Raw genomic sequence first — 22114 nt, 5'->3', positions numbered from 1 at the left:
ATAAAGTCCATTTTTCATCCCACACCGACCTCTGTTTGGACTGTTTCTCCTTCTGTACCAACTGGCTCCGCTTAAGGATGACCAGCGGCGCCCTCTGCTGGGTGGCGGCCAAACTACAACACTAAACGAAGGTCTAAGCGGACGTTATTAGTCAATCTACTGGAGCTAATTTTAATTTAATAAACAGTTAATCGTTAGTCGATTAATTGTTTGCGTCCCTACTTTGAACACTGAAAGTTTGAAGTCCTGCTTCAGCCAAAGCGATTTAACACTTGCTGTGTTAACGCAGCTGGGTCTCTGTGTCCAGGTGTTTCTGTGTGGAATGTGTAGACCTCCTCGTCGGTCAAGGAGCCGCCCACGCTGCCATCAAAGAGGACCCGTGGAACTGCTTCATGTGCAGTCCGAAGGGCGTATTTGGTCTTCTGGAGCGCCGCTCAGACTGGCCCGACCATCTGCAGCTCTTCTTCGCAAATAATCACGACCAAGATTTTGTGAGTAGTAGTAGCAGAGGAGTCTCTCTCTGTGGCGTATCTGTCTGACTTTCCTTCCAATGTGTAAATTTCAGGATCCACCAAAGCTTTACCCCCCAGTCCTGGTGGAGAAGAGGAGGCCCATTCGTGTTCTGTCGTTGTTTGATGGCATAGCGACAGGTTGGATTTCTTCTTCTCTTTTGTCACGGTCTATAGGTTCAGCAACACTTGTTTTCTGTCAAATAATCGACGCTCGGGACTTACCCACTCTTAGTTGGTTTAACTAAATGTTGATGGATTCGTTGTATATTGCGCTCTCCACAGGACTGCTGGTGTTAAAAGAACTTGGCATCCAAGTGGATCGCTATGTGGCGTCCGAAGTGTGTGAAGACTCAATCACAGTGGGCATGGTCCGACATCAGGGACGGATCATGTATGTTGGGGATGTGAGGAATGTCACACGCAAACATGTAAGTGAAGAGGCTTTACTTTGGGGGGGACTTGATGAATTTAAACTCCATCACCGGTCAAAAGTATTTGCCGTGGATTGGTGGAGCACTTTAACGTTTCGGATTCTGTCACAACGTCTTTGCACGTGATTATTTTTCTCTCTTTGTATGACTTTGTGTCACGTCTTTGGACAGATTCAGGAGTGGGGTCCATTTGACCTTGTCATTGGTGGAAGTCCCTGCAACGACCTCTCAATAGTCAACCCTGCTCGGAAGGGCGTTTATGGTATGTTCACGCAACTTCTCTTTTTACGTTCCCCTGTAGTGTTTTATAAATCTTTCTGCTCCAGATACAAAACACAAGACTGTTCCTCAATGTGGGGACTGTTTTTGCCCCACAGGAGGCAGCGGCCGCCTCTTCTTTGAGTTCTACCGGCTGCTCCACGAGGCTCGGCCCAAGGAAGGAGACGACAGACCGTTCTTCTGGCTCTTTGAAAACGTTGTTGCGATGGGTGTGAGCGACAAGAGGGACATCTCTCGCTTTCTAGAGGTTAGCTCCTACAGTGATCGAGGACTGCCTGCGAGTAAAACATAGTAAACAAGACAGTACACCTCCTCTTGATTGTACTTTTAATATATAAAATGATCTGCCTCAAGTTATGCGTGGGTAAACTTTGTTTTAACAAGGCACCAAATGATTACTGGGTTGTGACTGCCCCCTTGTGGCGATTTCTTGTCAAGGAGTAATGAGGAGATTCATGTTGCTTTTTTCTTATCACTGCATTTTAAACACCTGATTACCTTTCAACTTTACATTATTTGTACTTCAAAACAATTTAATTCCTGTCTCTCTATAAGAGCTGTGACATAAGAGGAAATAAGAACATTATTCAGATTTTTTGGTTGTTTGTAAATTTTGATTTTATGTTATATTTTATAGATTACTATGCCATAGACAAAATGACTTACCCTAGGCTGGCTTTTAAAATTAAATTATGTTAAATTAAAGTAAAGTAAATTAGTTGGTCCATTTAAGGATGAAACTCAACAGATGCAGCTCCTCTTCTGTTTTTCACAGATTTTTTTTTTTTTTTTCATTTTAATTAAAAAAAAAAAAAAAAAAACTCCACTGTGTTTTACTGGAAACAAAGCTGTACTGTTTAATCTTCCTTGTCTTTAATCTCAGTGTAATCCAGTCATGATTGATGCCAAGGAGGTGTCTGCTGCCCACCGTGCCCGTTACTTTTGGGGTAACCTCCCTGGCATGAACAGGTTAGTGGCTGCACTGTCAGAAAGAAGCATCAAAGATAAGCAGAAGCCTCTGTAGATATATCTCATCTCCAGAGTGTTCGGGTGGTTGTCGTAGGAGATTCTCCATCAAACGAAAGCTTTCAACTTCAGTTCATGTCATTGTAAACGGCTCCCATTCGTTTCTCCTCTTCAGACCTCTGTCGGCCATGTGCTCTGACAGGCTGGACCTCCAGGACTGTTTGGAGCACGGCAGAACGGCAAAGGTACGAACATCAACCAGTTCACAAAAATCCATCAGAAAAAAACGGTAGCTAAAAACAAATGTCACCGATATAAACGGTTCCTTATTTATTTCTGCTCCTACATGCTGTAAATTGTGGTGGCTACATAGTAAATGTGTAGAAAAGGTCAATTTATGGATTTATCCTGTCATAATAATCTTACTTAAAATATGTCTTTGAAATTTTAAGAATTTCAGTGAGGTAGAAAAACTCTTTCACGTTTGAAAATACTAACTAACCTAATTACTAAATCATTAATTCAGTGTCGGATGTCTACAGCTTGTACAACAGCTCTTAGTCTGTATCTGTTAAATTTGTTGACTATGAGTTCTTAGTTTGAGAGGTTCCACCAAGTTTTTATTAAATGTCTGGACCCACAGCATCACAGATCCTCCACCGTATCTTACATTGGGAATGGCTCACTACTCAGCAGCTTTGTGCCTTATTTCAAATCCAGACACATACAATTCAATTAATGAATTTAGTCGAATTAAAGCTTAGATTTTTCTAAAGATTTCATTGAGAGATTATGCTTAGACACTAAAAACTGGTTTATTTTAGAGCTTTCTATACATCTTCATAGGTGCCATCAACTTAGGCCCGTGCCGCATTTAATACTCCGCTATCCAGGAGAATTTTGAAGCTATGGTATGGTATGATATGGTTTCTGAAAGTCGGCAAATGTCTCCTTGATTCGGGAATACACAAATTTCCACATCCTCGGCTCCAATCTTGTGATCTGTGCCAAGAATTTTTGAGAAATACCGCTAATTTATGATATTTCTTAAATAAGAAAAACATTATTTATTACAAGAATTATAGCTTAATTACTCATTAAAATAATGAAAACCTTGTTATTTTGACTCATGTTTTGTTTTTCTCCAGTTTGAGAAGGTCAGGACCATCACCACCAGGTCTAACTCCATCAAGCAAGGAAAGGACCAGCATTATCCCGTCTATATGAACGAAAAAGAAGACATCCTCTGGTGCCCTGAGATGGAAAGGTATGAATGATTTTTTTATGAAATAAGAGTGCGTGTACTCTTTAGGCGCTTTGAAATGGGCCTCTGTCCCTTTAAGAAGCTCCTGTTCTTGCCAAGACTCCATAAGGAGCAAATCGTCACAACAAAAAAGCTGTCTACAATCACTCGGATGCGCAGTTTCACCAGGTGTTTACTAGTCTGGTGGACCTGTGTGGGACTGGGGCTAATTGGCGGCGCTTTGTGACGGAGCAAACATTTTGCACCACCAAATGGCTGTTAATAGGTAAGCTAAAAATAATGGGATCTGAAATGGTTCCCTGTGGAACACCAGTTTTTTTGTTTTTCTTTTTCTGTTTTGTTTGCATTTCTCAACCCCATTTAAATTTGATTCAAACGATGACGACGACTTCTCAGACAAACTATAATTTGAAGGTTTCGAGGTTAAGATGAGCCTTTTGGTTTTAGATCTGATCCCGTTTGCTTGTGGTTTCTCTCGTCAGGGTATTCGGCTTCCCAGTCCACTATACAGACGTTTCCAACATGAGCCGACTGGCGAGGCAGAGGCTGCTGGGCCGAGCGTGGAGCGTCCCCGTCATCCGCCACCTGTTTGCACCACTTAAAGATTACTTTGCCTGTGTTTGAGGAGCGAGACGTTGCCTTTCAGGCTATTTTAGGAACTAGAAATAATAAGAGCCTTGATTCTCAGATTATACTCTGGTATAATTTGCAAACATTGACATAGATTCACATTATCTCTTGTATTTGAATTGTAATTCTTATTCTATTTAATTTTGGGTTGTTTTTTTTTTTGTCATTTTTACCTTTTAGCATTGTTATCGAATATTGTTTATATGTTTGTGCGAGCTATACTTGTATGAGTGGAATTTTGTTCCTTTTTAAAACGATGAATCAAAACAAAAAACAAAACATTTTAAACCAAAACTATACAAATTGGAAATACTATTATTTTGCGAAGAAAAAAAAACACATTTGCTTTCAAATCCAAAAGTTTTTGTTTTGAATGAAAAAGTTTGGATCACAAAGCTAAACTTTTCTTCTCGTCTGAAATCTTTGGTCTCGTGGGGTTTGTTTCAGTGCATAGCTTAAACTCTTTTATTTATTTATTTTTTACTATTGTTTGACTTGATTAGTTCTTGTGCAAAAACTGAAATATTGCAAATCTGTACTGGACTCTTCAACACTAAACAGATATTCTGAGATCTTAGCTTTTCCTCTAAATAGAGTCCAGCTTGAAAAAATTACAACGTAGAGAATAATTAAACCTGACCTAACCAAAAGATATTTTTTTATACTCCCCCACTCTTGCAGTAAATGTTTGCACAGCAAACCAAAAAGTGGTTTCAAGCTAAATATTCTCAACCCAAAATTGTGGAGGCGCAAAAGAAACTTTTAGCTTTGTAAAGCAAACCTGTAGATTCAAATTTAAGCTTAAATTGTATTATCTTTACAAAGCAAAACATTTAATTGCATTTTTCTCTACCTTTCACATGTTTGTTTTTTTATTGAGAACTTTTTTTTTGATTGATTGCATCAAAAAAGAACAAAATTCACATCATAATTCTTGAGACTACGCTTTCCTCTTGAGACACTGAGACACTCGAGCGCCGAACGCGTTTTACTAAAGAGACGGAAATCTCTCGAGAAGCATGCGGACGGCGTTTTAGGTGCGTGAAACGCATCGGCGCCACTTGCGCCACGTCGTGACGTGCAAACGCAGCAGCCGTGCTTCCAGCTACTGAGCCTCGACAGGGATGTGAAAAGCGAATTTTCTTTTCTTTTTTTTTTTCCCCGTTTCGCTTCGGTGTCGGGGGAGGGCCATGTCTCTGAAAATCCAAAACACCAGATCACAAATACCTCTTTGTTTATGGTTTCTATACACAGCTGAAGGTAATAAAGGTACTACTGTAATATGGTTACAACACCATGGTGCTTCAAGATGATGACAGACATCATAGCCCATGTGGCACTACGACTTTAGACAACACAGAGCTCTTTAACCTGTTGCTCGAAAGACTTCTGCTGGATGTTTTTACATTTAATTGAAAAAAAAAAAAAAAGATGTACTAAGTTCTGGGAAACAGACTTTAAACTGCAACACAGAGCCTGTCCTCTTTTACAACTTTTGTACTGTTTCTACTGGTGCTCATTTGGTCTCCCAGCCTTTCTGCACTCAGGCCCAAGGCCTGCATCTGCACAAACAGGGTGTGAAGCTAGCCACATGGGGAATGATGTTTCCTGTCATTAAAAAAATAAATAAATAAAACAAACAACAAAAAAAAATCTTTTTAAGTCTCCGGTGAGCTACTTTTTTCTAGTGTCACCCCGACTAACGATATTACTGTACAACTGTTAGTAAGCGCTGTTGCTGGAGGCCCGGTGACCATCCTCCTCAACGTCCGCCTCTCTCAACTGAAAAAAAAAACAAAAACAACTGTCAGGTGCAAAAACTCAACAACATGGTGCGGCTTCACAAGGTTCTTCTACCTTTTATAGCAATTTTGTGCTGTTTTATCAACATTATAAGCACTTTTATATGTATACTTTCTTGTTTTCTTGATTATTATTTTTTATCATTATTAAATGATAATTCTTGTGAATTATTTTTATTTTTTTTAGTTTTATGATGTGAACTGATCTACCCTTGTGTAATACTTTTTGTATTCAGTAGGGCTGTGCCAATAGAAGTACAAGTATGGATTTTGATATGTGAAACTTGTTATTGGACTGTGTACCGTTGGTGGATTGATGTTTGTTGACCTTTCCTTTTCCTCCATTGTTCATATTGTACTCTATTTTAAAGCAGCAGCGAACCCTCTCACCACTAGGCATGGGTCCGTGTGACTTTGGGTGAAAATACCACGGCTTCCTGGTATTTGTACAAACAAGTTAAGAATAAGGATCAATAACAAGATCTAATTGCTTTTATCAGAAGAAAAAGGCAACAATTATTCCTGCTGCTGCTAAAGTAATGCAACCTATTGATTATTGGTGTAATATAGGGTTAGCTATAACGTACATTGTCGTAGACTTAAGCGGAAATGGAGCGTAAACAACGGATAAATTCAGTTGTTTTCTTCCTAAGCTAATATGTAACAAGCTAATGCTAGCTCGGGAATTGGTCAGGCTTTCTGCGCCATCAGAGCACACAAGCTGCTCGTAGCTTGCCAACTATGCTTTTAAATTGGCACAATCTTTAAAATAAAAAAGAGCGATAGGCGGCGCTTCTTTAATTTCCACACCTTTCGAACAACTACCAGCTGTTTGTGACCGGAACTTTTTTTTTTTTGCTAAAGCTAAATTTGTAGCGCTGTGCAGCCAGGAAAGTTAACTTCGGTTACTCAAGCACTTTTTCTGGGCTTCTCTTTGAAAATGATTTTTGAACTATAGGAAATAGTATGATGGACTTTTTTTTTTATCGGGCTTCAAACGGTAATGTTTTAAAAACCTCGGGATACCTTAGGACCTGCAAGCGGCTCATGCCTAGTTACCGCCCAAACTCAACGAATGTAGAAGAAGAAAAATGTCTGCCAGAGTTTAAATATTATGTCATCTCCTTTTCGTCTATATTTTGTCTCGGGCCTCTGGTATTTCCCTGAAAATTTTTAAGAGTGCGGATCACAGCCACCCTCGGAACCAGAGGGAGGCCATTGCTCCTGATTTTAAACTAAAAGCTAAATCAGGAGGCTCGACGCCGCGGTTTGTCAAAACAAAAAACTGACGTAGTGTTTGACAAAAGATTTCAGCTCTAAAAAGATTTAAAGAGCCTAATGAAAGCAGATGTTATCACTTAATCTATATGGTATTTAAGATTGAAATTTTTTAAAATTTTATTTCTCTATGTAATTACTTTCTTAAGTGACCTTATCGCCATAATTTTTGTCCTCACGGAAGAGTAATATTTTCCCTGTCCTGAAACAAAAGAAAAATCCAACATCCCTTCATCTTTGTAAAAAAAAATTTTTACATTTTGTAAATAGAAATTTTCAGTCACTGTTTTCCAATTCATCTTTGTTCTTTTTTATTATTATTTCACATAAGATGTACAAATATTCTTTCCTAATATATATCATCCACAACACATTTTTTTTGATAAAAGTAAAAAAAATAATCGAAAATCTGATTCAGAACTTGCTTTAAACATTAGACTTTAGCTTTTCCATCCCAATCTGTGTGAATCCAGATTCAATGTCTTTGTGATGTTAGCATTGGCCTAATGGACAGCTTTAAGCATAATGGTCTCAGTGTTAGCGCACAGCCCTACCTGGTGGTGTTTTATTATTATTATTATTTTAGTTTGTATTTTAATGTTTTTTCCTTTCTGCTTATGTAAAAAGAGGGATTGTAGTTGTTTCCAATGGTGCTAAACAGTTTATCTTATCCAGAAACATATATTTAATTGGGAGAGAAATGAAAATGACAATGACTGTTTTGAGTTCTTTGTAGTGATGAAAAAAGACCTGTTATGTCAGTCATACAAATATATTAACAAAGGCATTTTAACTTTGTACTTGAAAAAAAAGGAGTAACAGTAAAGAAAGGTTTCCTATATTGTTTTAGACTATAGATTGCTAGATTGCTGTAGTTGGTGCTTTATCTGTGGGAAATTGTGTGAGAAAAAAAAATAGTAATCATTTTTACTATTGCATACTGTATGCTTTACGCGCATTGCTTCTTAACCCTACATTCCATGCTGTAATATTCATGTCTATTATCATGCTGTTGTTTTGAACTGATGCTTTTTTTTGCCCTTTATTTTGTATCACCAACCAGATTTTTGTGTTTGTTTTTTACTGTTAAAGGAAGGTCAATACTGTGTGATACACTCTTTTTGACTTTCTTTCTGCCATAACTGTTTTATGGCCTATATACGCTTTTTCTTTTCTCCTCAAGAACAGTTCATACAGCAAATGTAGCACCCATTCTCCGCGTGACTCCCCCATACTTATGTTTAGTGTCCAGAGACAAGATAAAGGCTCTGTATGTACTTGTGCTGGAGAACACTTGAATAAATGTCTTGTTTTTGTGCAAAAAAAAACAAAAAAAAACAAAACAGCCATCTACCACTTTCTGCCTCATTATATATAAAGTATATACAACTTTATATCTATGCACCCGGAACGAGTAAAGTAGACTCTAATAACTTACCTTTCATTGCCGTTTCAAGGTGCCATTGGACCTTGTTCAATGCCAGGGACAAGGTCCAGGCAACAACTAAGCCTTGCCAGTAATCAGATACCCTGCTGGTGTAGCAAGTTGGCCAAAGGAGGAAATTTAGACCACTAATGTTAAAACACGAAAGCTACTCACCATGTATTGTGGGTTCCACCTCAAGTCCAGTATCCACTGGCTACACTTAAGCACACAGAAGGAGGCGGAGGCCTCACGAGCATCAGAGCCGCCGTCCAAGATGAAATTGCCAAGCTCCAAGAATACATCCAAAAGACTGGACGAGAAGGAACTGAAGAAACCATCATGAGAGGTTCCACCGATAGGATAGCTCAAGTGGCTGATACGGCCAAGTCCTCCAAGTGGCTGGTGGCTGAAGGACAGGACAGGAGCACCAGAGCAATAGAAGCCCAGATTTACCACAACAGGTGAGATCCCACCTGTAACAATCCAGGATGTAGAATGCTAGCAGCAAAGCAATAGATGGAACGCCTTAACTTAGTGGTTGGTTTCGTGTACAGAAACATCTGGGAAGAGCATGAATTGGAGACTCCTAAGTCAAAGTGGGAAAAAGTGGTAGAGAATGACGGAACTGAGATATATGGGACTTCCGGATTCAGACAAACAGCATGATAATGGCCAACCAACCGGACGTTGTGATCATTGATAAGCAGCACAGGATCGATGTGATTATCCCCAATGACATAAATATTTGGAAAAGAGGACTTGGGAAGAGCGAGATAGCGTATGACAGGTGAAGGCAGCTGCGGTGGTCTTGGTTATTGAAATGATAAAAGAAAAAAAAAAGACACTTACACTTTTTTTCTCCCTCTGAAGTTAAATAAGACTAAACTTTTCTTGTTTTAGCTTGGTTAGAATTATCCAACTTATTTCTATTTGATAATTGCCAGAAAATTTTAGATTTTTTGTAACTTTTAATTCATAAACTTACACAAATGTGGTCAGTATTAGGGGTAGTTGTCTTTTAAGCTGTATGAATTGGGTCAAACTTTTTGGGTTTTATTATATGCAGTCGTATTAAATAAATTAGGATATGCATTCTGAAGAAATATTTCTCTATAAAAAATTCATCTGATGTAATGTTCTAATCCCAGATGTTGTGTTTTAATGAGCTGTAAAATCATAATGGTTTAAAAACAGGCTTGTATGTAATTAATCTATAACATGCTCCATTTAGTAAATTAGGTCAATAATATTCTAATTTATTGAATACGACTGTATGTTTCTATATTAACAACACATATAAACTACACAAAAATAAATGATGAATCTACATGTAAATACTTTGCCTAATTGTAGTTTTGTAAATTATTTATATATTCCTAATATAACCGCAAAGCACTTACAAGTCAGCGAGGAAAATATACATAAATATTAAATAATATAGAGTCCTGTTACTCACAACTCAATTACCCTCGGTAGGAAGAGAATACTAACAGCTAGTAACTTTTTAAACCCCATTCAGATAAAATGTTCTATCAGTGATGCTTGCCTCTCATCTCCCTCCTCTTACGATAATGGTACAGCCTCCCTTGAGTGGACGCGCCCTACGTCTGCTGTGATTGGCTGTTGAAGAGACCAGCCTTCACGCAGCGCCGCTGATTGGAGCGTCGCCTCGTCTCGCGCCGTGGATGCTGCGGCGCGCGGAAGGTTAGCTAAAAAAAAACAACACACACAAATCGCCACCGGATCATAGGATATGCTGCTACAAAATAAAAGGCAGAAATGAATAATTTTTTATTTATTATTAAATAATTGTATTTTCTTCCTTGACAGAGTTTTGTTTTGTGGCTGTCAGGTAGCGAGGCCTATTATACCGTCAACAAATGTACAATAACAGAAATGTTGGTTTATTTGTTAGTATTTTTATTGTTTAATTACGACATAAATCTAATTTGACCTGTTAATATTTAGACTCTTGTATACCGTAATTTCTGCTGTTTAAACCCAACAACAGTCATCTAAAGAGCATTATAAAGTGTTTGTAGTATTTCAAGGTAGGTTTTTTTAAAATTACTAGTATAAACATAAATTGATTAATTTATCTATATGGCTTCCTTAAAGTTAATTATTTTGAACGGTGACGTAAAATAGTATTTGATTTCATTTGACATTTATTTTGACATCAGACGTTTCCATTCAATCCGCTTCGCTGACTTGACGCTGCTGCTGCTGCGGTGTGCTGGTCCCAGACCGGCCGGGAAGGTATCCATCTGGTGTGTGCATCTGCTTGGGAAGGGCCGTCCACGGATTGTGTTGCCTTCTGTTCCGGTCAGAAAGTAACCAGAGCGCGGATTGGAGCAGCTGCAACAGGCCCAACCTGGAGGTATGTGCTCCACATATTAGCGGTTTTATTAAGGCCAGCGGGCTTCTGCATCTTAATCACCACCCCTGCTACCGGGACACTTTTGTTTCCGTATCCCCCTCCCCAGCGGCTTCACGGTGCCGTTCACACCCTGGAGCTCAACCACACCTTCTCCGTCCGTCCAGACGGGCCGCAGGATTTAATTAATGTCTGGCCACTTAGATCTCCAGCGTTACCTTACTGCGAAGAGGGCGCGCTGAGAGGGAGCACAGTGGGTTTTTCTGAGTCTTGGCTTGTGAAGCTGATCATCATGATGGAGACCGGTTTCTTTGTGTCATGTGTCATCATTTTTGACTACGCCTGGACCAAACTAGGCAAATCTGCATATTTACTGGAATTATTTCTAGATTAAAAGTGGGAGAGGAATAGATTTTTATTTATGCGTGTGCGCGCAAAATGAATCAGGAATAAAAGTTGAGCGCATTAAGAGCCGCCTGCATGAATCTGCCTATTTATTTACTATAAAACAATTCCCTAACATTCTTTAAACATTCCGTTTAAAAAAGAACCTTCCACGTCGTTCGCCACCGATCAGCTCTGTGTTATAATAATACAAATAATAAGTGAGATCATAGCGGAGCAACAGCGCAGTTCGACCTGTTCCGGGAGGTTCTGATGGATTCTCCAGAACCTCTCCCACTATCAGGCGTCGGATCTGGAAGCGTGAAGGAGTGCCATGCCTTGCAGTAAACTTGCCGCACCCTCAGACGCACGCATCCTGCACTTCACGCAAGCACGCACAGATACACGGAGATGGTGGGCACACACCATCTCCACGTCCACGCACAGCTCCCAACATCATCAACCACAAATGATGCGCAGGGAAGGAGAGGGGAGGCCGCCAGGCAGGGCGCAGGAGGAACCCAGGAGATTGCTTCTTTGTTTCTCATGAATTGTTAATCGCGGACCGTAACCTAAATTCAACCAGAGCCGATACTGAGTGGAGAGATTCAGGACCAGGGAGGGGCAAACTTGGCGATTGCTTCCCCAAAACAGAAATATTTTTTTTTAGTTAAAAATTGTGCAGTTCAAATTGTTTTATCTTTTTTTAACCTACTGAAAGATCACTGTTGTTTCAGATATTCAAATTACTCTGAATAAACAGTAGAACTGGTCAGTATTCAGGTCAAGCAAAAATTACATCAAAGTGACAAATAGTACATCATTTCTATATTACACTATCAGGCTTTATTTATTTATTTGTTTGTTTTTTACAATTATAATTAATTGTCCTGGCTGCTTAGGCAAACAGCAGCCACTATAAAAATGACTTTTAGATGGTAGTAAATTTTAGTCATCTTTTAAAATTTAAGCAAACATAATTGTACAATTGGTGTGCCATAATGGTAAGAATCTAGTACATTAACTACTAAATTGTGACATTCAATTTTACTTTAGCCCTTTATTTAGAACTCAACTGAACTCAGGTGTTCAGTTATTTTTGTCCTCGTGCATTAAGTTATGTTTTTATAGAACATAACTTAATGTTCTATAAAAACAATACCTACCTACATATCTAACTAACTAACTAACTAAATAAATAAATAAATACCAAGTAGCCAGTTCTTTGTTCGGTATCATCACTGAAATTAAGATAACTCATGTTGAGATTTTGGTCGCATTTCTGTCTTTGTATATATTTGTCGGATTTATCCCAGTGTGATGCAGGTCATTGTAAGGTGCATCACACTGGCCGTCCTTTTTTTTTTTTTTTTTACAATAATGGCCTTATTGACCCTTGTTCGCCTCATTGTGACCTACAACCGGACTCAGCTTCTTTCTGTTCCCGCTGCGTCACTGCAATGGTACGTCAGGTTTCAGGCGGTGACTGACACAGCCTCCTCAGCGCCGTGGCTGATGTCAGTCACAGTGTGACAGACCCTTCACAGAGTAGCATTACCCAGAGCTTCTTCTCCCTTCGTTAAACTCCTCAAACTGTCGCAGAATGAGGTACCTTATTATCTGTAGCTTTTTGTGTATGTGGACCACGATTGCCACACTTTTCACAAGAACGTCACGTGTGCGTTTCTCTCTTTGCGACGCAGAGCGATAGCCATGTCTTCCAGCTCAGCAATGGTGCGGATCCTGGTGAAGGGAGGCAAGGTGGTGAACGACGACTGCACGCAGGAGGCCGACGTCTACATCGAGAACGGCATCATCCAGCAGGTGGGGAAGGAGCTGATGATCCCCGGAGGAGCCAAAGTGATCGACGCCTCGGGGAAGCTGGTGCTTCCTGGGGGCATCGACACCAGCGTCCACCTGGAGGAGACCTTCATGAACGCCGTCACTGCCGACGACTACTACAGCGGCACCAAGGTAGCGCCCTGCAGGAAAGAGGAGCGGAGGAAACTTTATGTGGCAGTGCAAGATGTAGATTTTGATTTATGTGTTGGGGTGTGAAGCTTTAAAATCTAGATTTTGGTGTCATTTTGTCCACCAGATGCAAATGTTTTCAGTTGCTACTTTGAGCCGAGATGTCAGTGATGAACCGTGCTTTTGATCCCCGTAACTTTTATAGAACTTTTCAGACTCTGTTGAAACTAAACCAACAATCTTGGACAAATCTTGTTGATTTTACACTTATATTTAGTTTTCTATTGCAAAATGCACGCAGTTACTCTCAGCACAAAGCTTTAACTAAAGCTGTGGTATTTATTTTTGAGAACAGATTCAATAACTTCAGAGATCATTATCATTGATATCTAATGTAGTCAGTTTGAGGGCAACATTTTTGTTAATTTAACAAAATTACATAAGAAGCTTGAATGAAAGCTTGAATTTTGCAGCTTGCTGATACATAACTCAGTGGTCCCCAAACCCCGGTCCGTGGACCGGTACCGGTCCGTGGTAATTAAAAGGTTGGGGACCACTGACATAACTTAGCCTCTTCAGATTTCCGTTTAAAAAATTGAACATTTTGCTGCTTGAAAACAAAGACAAAATGATTAGAGTTCACATTTTTAAGTTGTCTTCAGCCTTTTGTTATGTGGTAAGTAATGTTGGCATGGCTTACCATGTGTGTTGCCAATTCCAGTCAGGATGTAGCAATCGGTTAGAAGATGCTAAAGTGTCATTGTCTAATTTGCATAATTGGCAATACACACGTATTTGTTTCCTGAAGAGGAGTAAAAAAATAAATAGAAAGGGTTCTTTACAGTCTCAAGCTTCAAAAATCCTCTTGATAAAATTAGGAAATTTATCTTTCTTTGTTTCTTAATGTTTTAGTTTAAAAATAGAGCTAATAGATGTTCCTGAATAATCACTAAATACAGGGACAAAGTCGCTAAGGTGCTAGCAGCCTGAATGATTATCAGACATATTTCAACAGGTTGTAGGAAATTAAGTTTTTTAAAATTTATTCTTTGTAAAGGATTCCCAATTTGCAGAGCTTTCTTTGTTTACATCGCCATATTCTGAGAGCAGGGCTGATATGTAATTAAAGGAGTTATCCTGAATAAATCAGATGTCTCGTTCTCATCTCGGCGTCCATGATGACTCGTCACTTTATAGCGTTTTACGGCGACATGAGCTGAAAGGTGACGGACGCTGAATGTCGAACAAACCCACAGACACAGCTGCTCCCTCTCCTCCCTGCTCATCGTCCCCTCTCTCGTCTCCTCCCTGATGCCACCAGAAAAAAAATAAAAATAGCCTGGGGACAAATGTAGTTCGCTAGCCGTCTCCATGGATACCGAGGGGGTGCTGCAAAGACTGCCGCAAATCTTTTCACTCACGCCATTGTGCTGAGGAACAATGGTCCTCAGACACACACACCCCTCCCTCTGCCGTCCTCCTCCACAGTCCCTCTGGGGTCAGATGCTCACTGAGGCAGGCACTCGTACACAAAAACACACTGTCGTCTGTGGTTATCCAGTTTTACTGTAGTAAATCTGCTTCTAGGGCCTGGAAAACTATTAAGTACTGAAGTCGTAAAGTAATAACATAGTAATGGGTTTAAATAGCTCATGATTGCACCATGAGGAGCCGTCAGTCTGGTACTTTAACTACTGGTAGATGCATCCTTCGCATGTAAGGATCATTGTTAAAGGTCTTAAAGTTCATGGTTGGGGATGAGGGTGTGTTGATTATTAGATTGTGGTTCTGTAAATATTTACTGGGTTAACAAGTGCATCTTTTCTGTAACGTTACATAATATATTTTATTCAAAACGTGCTCATGTCAGCATGTGACATGTTCATTTTGAACTGTAAATTAATGAAATAAACAAATAAATAAATAATAAAGGTTAATGTTTCTACATTAACCTTTATTGTATGAACGTTAAAGGTAATTTTATACTGGTAATTTTACATTCTGCTTTCTGTCTATGTTTAAGTTAATTTATGTCTTGAAAACATGTTAAAAAAAAGTACATAAAGAAAAACTAGTTTCCATTCAAAAGATATATACTTTGCTTTTAAAGCATTTACCTACACATTTAATAGTTTTTCTCATTTTTCATGCTAAATGTATGTGTCTCCTGTACCATTTAGTTTGATTATCTATCTAATATATAGATAGATAATATAGCTAGCTGGCTAGTCAGCTCTATTAAGCTCTATTAAGCTAGCTATGGTTAGCTAGCTTAATAGCTAGATAGCTAGCTGACTAACTAGCTATCTATCTATATGGTTAGCTAGCTTAATAGCTAGATAGCAAGCTGACTGTCTAGCTATCTATCTATCTATCTATATGGTTAGCTAGCTTAATAGCTAGATAGCTAGCTGACTGTCTAACTAGCTGTCCATCTATATGGTTAGCCAGCTTAATAGCTAGGTAGCTAGCTGGCTATCCAGCCACCCAGACATATAAATGGCTGTTTTTGGGATTTCCTCCAGGCTGCTTTAGCTGGCGGTACAACGATGGTGATCGGACATGTTCTGCCAGAGAAGAATGAGTCTTTGCTGGAAGCGTACGAGAAGTGCCGCAGCATGGCTGACCCAAAAGCTTGCTGTGATTACTCTCTTCATGTTGGAGTTACATGGTGGGGACCCAAGGTATGAAACTATGCATTTCCCTCTCTTAAAAATATGTTTTCAACCTTCTTCAACATCATTATATCTACTCAGTATTGTACAAATTTGTCAAATAGCTAAAGCAAGCTGTTTTACAGTACCTTTTAAAAGTAAAGAATTAGTACTCTGTTATATTTTTTCACATTTTCTTTTCACATTTTGTCCATTTATTGTTAAACCTCCATGTTAAACAATGTCAAGTTGTCCCAAACGTTGCATGTGGCAGAAAACAAACACTGCACCTACAGCCATCCAATCAGATTCTGGTCCACTTATTTTGCAAAGAACAATGGATAAAACTTTCAGTCTCCAAATGTGCAAATTTTGCACATTCAGCACAGAAGCAAGTATTGTTGGCCCCCGTGCCCATTCATCAACACCTGGACCATTTCCTTGTGTGCAGGTCCGAGATGAGATGGAGAAACTTGTGAGAGAGAAAGGAGTGAACTCCTTCCAGATGTTCATGGCCTACAAGGAGACGTTCATGCTGAGGGACAGCGAACTCTTCCAGGCCCTGCAGCACTGTAAGGACATCGGGGCCATTGCAAGGGTCCACGCTGAGAACGGGGAGCTGGTCGCCGAGGTTAGGAAGAATCCATGTGCAGAACTAAACATTGATCATTTCAACTAACAGTTTATAATAACAATAAATAAACACGTATGCGCTGCCTTGTATCCTCAGGGTGCGAAGGAAGCGTTAGACCTCGGGATCAGTGGCCCGGAGGGGATTGAAGTCAGTCGACCTGAAGAGGTTGGAGACTCAAAATTAACCAGCCACTGTCTTTAGACCTTAGATAAAATAACTTTTTACTCCTCTAGTCTGGTCAGAGTCAATAAAATCTCAGTAAATATGTTGCCCATATGAGACTTTTTCTTACAAAACATGATTTCTGCAACCTGTGGTGCCGAAGGCAAATTTTACACTTCAAACCCTCCACTAGAGTGTGGCTAGTAATGCATTTTTATGCAATATTAAAGATTTTAATCAATTAAATTAGCCATTATTTTATCTGGAAGTCCAATGAGTTAAAATCTATTTTACTGTATATCGGAACCTGCAAGGAGTATAGATAACTTTGGGCTTTATTGTATGTTCTTTTCAGGTTTTTGTTGTTTTCTTATTGGGTTTTCCGAAAATACAGAATTAAAGAAAATTCATTCATGTTTTTCTTTTTTCTTAAACCAAAATACATTGAAATAACAACGATTGCTATTTTATCTAAGCATGAAAACAAATTCTGGAGTCTGTGTTTATATATAAAAAATTATGCTATCTTTCTTTTTTCAAAGAGTCATTTGAGGTTCTGGACAGTAATGGTTCTCAACTCTCTAAATTGACCTCAAAGTGGTGCATAATTGTGATAGTGCACCAAAACAGACCACAGTCATAGTGAAAAATGGTGGTGGCTGCATAATAAACAAAAAGTCATAGATGCTTTTAGCAAGACGCTGTAAATTATTGCGGTGGAACAGGATAATTTCTGACTCTTTGTGTGGTTTGCAGCTGGAAGCAGAAGCAACGCACAGGGCAATCACAATCGCCAACAGGGTGAGTTAAACTTTGGCATTAATCACAAACGTAAAACGGTCTCCACGGCCCGACAGAGGTGCTGAGATTGCTGTAAAAATCTATTTGTGCTCGTTCTTCTTCAGGCCCACTGCCCGATCTATCTGGTCAATGTGTCCAGCATGTCTGCAGGCGACGTGGTGGCTGCAGCCAAGATGCAAGGTTGAAGCTCACTCACTTTTAAGTTGTGCGTCTGCAGCAGGTATCCCACTCTTAGACCGTGAGCATTTCCTTGTTTTTCTTTTCAGGTAAGGTCGTCCACGGAGAGACGACCACGGCCCACGCCGTCCTGAACGGCATGCAGTACTACCACCTGGACTGGTCTCACGCGGCCGCCCACGTCACCGTGCCTCCTCTCCGCCTGGACCCCAGTACTCCCAACTTCCTGATGAGTCTGCTGGGAAAGTGAGGAAACTCCGCACGGTCTCTCACTTACATTCGCAGATGGAGTTTGTTTCAGCGACTAAACTGACGTTGCCTTCCTTCCTCGCCCCCGCCGCAGCGACACTCTGAACGTCCTGGCGTCCGATCACCGTCCGTTCACAGTCAAGCAGAGGGCCATGGGCAAGGATGATTTCACAAAGATTCCTCACGGCCTTCCAGGCGTTCAGGACCGTATGAGCGTCATCTGGGAGCGGGGGGTGGTATGTGTGGCTCTTTTGTTCCTGCTTTGGCAGCCGGAGAACTTCCACAAACAGAAAACCCACTTTCACTGGGGGAATAAAAACAGATAATAAAAACAAAAACCAAAACTGCTTTTCAAGCATTTGCCCTGTAAAGATTTCTTCTAATTAAGGAAATGTCTGTAGCAGATAAAATCATCATTTGTGAGCTGCTGTTAGTATTTATTTAGAGATTAAAATCTACTTAATAATCTGAAACATTTATGTGTGTCTGAAAAGCGAAAAACAGAATAAAACTGTTAAGAAGCGAATGCTTTTCACAGCGTGTCAGATAACGATTGTTTCCGGAGCTCCTTCCATTTCAACCTTTTAAATTTTCACAAACTTTATTTTCGTTTTACCGGGGCAGGTTGGAGGCAAAATGGACGAGAATCGCTTCGTCGCCGTCACAAGCTCTAACGCGGCCAAGATTTACAACCTGTACCCGCGGAAAGGCCGGATCATCCCCGGAGCAGATGCTGATGTGGTGGTCTGGGACCCCGAGGGATCCAAGTATGAAACCCGATCCGCACACTCATCGATCAGCTCGTCTCGCTGCAGCTTTTATCTCTACAGCCCAATCGAGCCTTTGTCTGACTGAACTGGGTCGTCTCTGTTCTGATGCCTGCCTGCAGGACCATCTCAGTGGACAACCAGTTCCAGGGAGGCGACGTAAACCTGTACGAAGGTCTGCGTTGTCGCGGCGTGCCCCTGGTTACCATCAGCCGCGGGCGTCTGGTCTATGAAAACGGCATGTTCACGTGCGCAGAGGGTTCTGGGAAGTTCTGCCCTTTGAGGACTTTCCCAGACTACCTCTACAAGAAGATGGTGCAGAGAGAAAAGGTAAAACTCTTACAACATGGATATTTCTCTAGTCGCCATGGTGACTGGCAGGTTTTCCTGGCTTGATTTGTCCGTGTTTGCCGACCCTCTCGTTCCGCCAGAGCCAGGCGGTGAAAGCTGTTGAGAGGGAGCCCTACAACGGTGATGTTGTTGCCGTGGTGAATTCGGGAAAGAGGGACACGGGCGCTCCGGACCTGGACACCCCAACGCGCCCCTGCACCCGTCATGGCGGCGTGAGGGACCTCCACGAGTCCAGCTTCAGCCTGTCTGGTGAGACTCGGCACCGAACAAGCCTTAGCTCCGTGGCGAAACTAGTTTGAATTATTTTAAGCCATAAATGGACGTCAGTACTTCATTTAAAAATGACCTGACGAGGGCGCTGTAGAGACTGTTGGGTTAGAAATGCTCTGGTTGCCCCTGGAGATGACTGCACTATTTTTGAACTTAAAAATCCTTCAGCTACAAGGGATTTATTTATAACTTTGTTTAGTGTGTTGAGAAAAAGGGGAGAAACAGACACACATTCACAAAAGCAGTAGGTCTCAGATGCATTACACATGGAGTTAGAACTGGTTAAACTCTTCCACTCAACATCCACAAGCTTCATTGTGATTTATTTTGATTTTATCTGATCGATCAACAAGGAGTAGTGTGCAAGATGTGAAAGCAAAAGATTTTCTAAATGTTTTCATCAGATTGAAAGCCGTTGGTTAAATTTTGGTCTCACTTGCTGTAAATAGAAGTCTATATAGAGTTTGTTGTGTCTTTAAATCCATGGACAATCTCTGAATTGAAAAGTTTGAATCAAAAATAAATTTCGTCCAGGTTTTTCTGTCTTCAGGACTTGATTTAACGCTACCCAGTTGATTCGTCTGGCTTATAAGTATAGCTGATTATCATCTGCATATTGCTTCACAGAAGATTAGGCATCAGTAATCTGACGCCTCAGATTTACATTTTCAGTTGTTTCACAGAAACGTGTTTTTAAATCTTAAACCAGGAGCAGTTTCAACCTTCATTTCTTAAATCCACTTACAGTCGACGCTTTAGAAACCTGAGAGAAAACAAACACTGACTTGTTTTGTTTTGTTTTGTTTTTTTTGCTGCTGAACTCACGATTCCCCTTTTCTCCGCGGCTGCAGGTGCTCAGATTGACGACAACATTCCAAAGAGATCCTCGGCTCGGATCCTGGCCCCTCCCGGAGGGAGATCCAGCGGGATCTGGTAACTGGTTAGACGAAGCCCAACACGGGGGAAAATGTGCGGCGGAGCAAGGCGACTCATCTTTCTTTTAAAACAAGTCGATTCTGTATGAAGCGATCGAGTCACATTTTGGTTTGTTTGGTTTTTTTATCTTGAATTTTGCTGTTATTTAAGACCATAAAACCGTATCCATGTCGATTTGCTGAATGGTAAACATTTGTCATGTGGTAACAGCGACCAAAATTCAGTCAAAAGGTAACCAAATATGAAAGCAGCATAAAAAAAAAAAAACGATTTGTTGTTGAGTTCCTTTAGTTTTTGTTTTTTTTTGGATCATGTTAGGGGAAAGCACTGTACCGTATAGTTTAGAAAACATTGTTTTTATGAAACAATTGTGTTACCTCACTGTAAGATACAACTTTTTGCACTTGTGTCATGTACTGTTTAGATGCCTTTTTACATCCTTTAATGTCATAAGATGATTTTTACTGCGGGCCGTGGTGAATGAATTGTAACTATTGTATATGTAGTACAACAACTCGTCGGTTTTGATCAGCTGATGGAAGGAAAAAGGAAAAATTACCTAAACTTTCTTTTTTTTAATGTGTATATATTTTTATGTTTGGATTGTTTTGCGTTCTAGGGATCAAAAAGACGAAGGAGTTCAGATTAGCGTCTCAATTGATGTTTACAGCAGGATGGGTTTCTTTTTCCCACCCCACTAAATGTGAACGAACCTCCGCCGTGACTTTTTCTTTTTTGTTTTTTCTGTGTATGTGTGTTATGATCGCTACTATCATGTCAAGCACAACTATTCATTTTGCTTTTCTTTATGACCACACTGAGCAAAAAGTCTCACCCAGATGGCCTTTTTAACACCTAACCCCCCTCAAACAAAAAGAGCGTAGATCATGACGTGTCAGTCGCCGTCATTTCTGTCCAGGTTCTTTTGGGGGCGGAGCTTAAACGCTCCCACCAACACTTCCCGGCTAGCTGACGTCGCCACTGTGAAGCATGTGGAAGTGTTTTCACAGTGTGTTGGCGTCGGGAAGTTAGTGCCAGGCGTCTACATGCCTTCAGATGTTAACAGTATGTGTGATTGTTTAGTTAGAGCAGAAACACACTAGTGCTTTTGTTGTCTTTTTTAAAAGTTTTTTTGCTGCTGGTTTGTAAATTTCACACTTATAACAAGCCTCTTAGTACCTGGTTTTATTCTGTTTGTGAGTGGAAGCCGGAATATGCACAGCTTGTTGCTCTTTCTTTTCGTTTCTGTAGTCTTGTGATGCTCCAGTGGCTCTCGCAGTGTCTTTCCCCTCCCAAACATACTGTACACTGGTGCTGAACAATGTGTTGTCACATTGAATTCCTCTTTCTCCTGTTTTTGTCTTGCAGCCCTTTATCACATGATTTAAGTGCAAATAAACCACAGTGAAACCATGGCCTGCATCGAAGCACTGATAAGGGCTGGATCACATGCTGGGCTTTCGAGTATTTTTGCTTCGCACCGTTAGGTTTCACCTCAAACGCCTACAAAACAAAACATACTTTTGAAATATGTTGGAAATAAAAGTGATGAAATGCCCGTGAGGGGAATCAGAGACAGGTTATTATCAAGAATGCATCTTTTGTACATATTTGCTCTTACTAGGTTATAAAATTATTTAAATTTGATCTTAAATGCACAAAACAAACAGCAGACACCACTAATATCATTATTTATCTGCACAACATTATTGTAAGCAGCTTGTTTATTTTCTTTTCTGTTTTGTTTAAGATCATTGTCTTATTCTATGATATCATTTAAGACAGGTTTTCGT

The 22114-nt window shown here is 40.2% G+C and overlaps 2 protein-coding genes across 4 annotated transcripts in view; both read left to right on the top strand.

The window, feature by feature from the left end:
* LOC106927686 (DNA (cytosine-5)-methyltransferase 3A) overlaps positions 1 to 8505 on the top strand; it is a 47871-nt gene extending 39366 nt beyond the window's left edge. For all 3 annotated transcript variants that reach the window (XM_088002791.1, XM_088002789.1, XM_088002792.1), the window contains 9 exons: positions 308 to 491; positions 566 to 650; positions 795 to 940; positions 1115 to 1205; positions 1321 to 1469; positions 2106 to 2191; positions 2364 to 2433; positions 3337 to 3455; positions 3935 to 8505. In XM_088002791.1, the coding sequence (XP_087858917.1) occupies positions 308 to 491; positions 566 to 650; positions 795 to 940; positions 1115 to 1205; positions 1321 to 1469; positions 2106 to 2191; positions 2364 to 2433; positions 3337 to 3455; positions 3935 to 4076 (1072 nt within the window). In that variant the 3' untranslated portion in view covers positions 4077 to 8505. The remainder of the gene's footprint in view (positions 1 to 307; positions 492 to 565; positions 651 to 794; positions 941 to 1114; positions 1206 to 1320; positions 1470 to 2105; positions 2192 to 2363; positions 2434 to 3336; positions 3456 to 3934) is intronic.
* Positions 8506 to 10811: 2306 nt separating this feature from the next.
* dpysl5a (dihydropyrimidinase like 5a) lies at positions 10812 to 21879 on the top strand. The gene is made up of 13 exons (XM_014968967.2): positions 10812 to 10968; positions 13053 to 13323; positions 15846 to 16004; positions 16426 to 16605; positions 16705 to 16773; positions 17527 to 17571; positions 17676 to 17751; positions 17838 to 17994; positions 18092 to 18233; positions 18622 to 18764; positions 18887 to 19094; positions 19196 to 19364; positions 20237 to 21879. The coding sequence occupies exons 2-13, from the start codon at positions 13063 to 13065 to the stop codon at positions 20320 to 20322; spliced, it is 1695 nt and encodes a 564-aa protein (XP_014824453.2). The 5' UTR covers positions 10812 to 10968; positions 13053 to 13062; the 3' UTR covers positions 20323 to 21879.
* The last annotated feature ends 235 nt before the right edge of the window (positions 21880 to 22114 follow it).

Source organism: Poecilia mexicana, unplaced genomic scaffold (assembly GCF_051168715.1).
Source record: "Poecilia mexicana isolate PSO_F unplaced genomic scaffold, ASM5116871v1 scaffold_22, whole genome shotgun sequence".
NCBI classification, from domain to species: domain Eukaryota; kingdom Metazoa; phylum Chordata; class Actinopteri; order Cyprinodontiformes; family Poeciliidae; genus Poecilia; species Poecilia mexicana.
The sequence above is the reverse complement of the archived record's forward strand: the minus strand, read 5'-3'. Positions and strand labels throughout refer to the sequence as shown.

Bases quoted from the DNA above. Each gene is read 5' to 3' on its own strand.
- dpysl5a (XM_014968967.2), top strand. From the start codon at position 13,063: ATGTCTTCCAGCTCAGCAATGGTGCGGATCCTGGTGAAGGGAGGCAAG. The intron at 17,995-18,091 runs GTGAGGAAACTC...CCCCCGCCGCAG, and splicing joins CTGATGAGTCTGCTGGGAAA to CGACACTCTGAACGTCCTGG. The intron at 18,234-18,621 runs GTATGTGTGGCT...TTACCGGGGCAG, and splicing joins TCATCTGGGAGCGGGGGGTG to GTTGGAGGCAAAATGGACGA.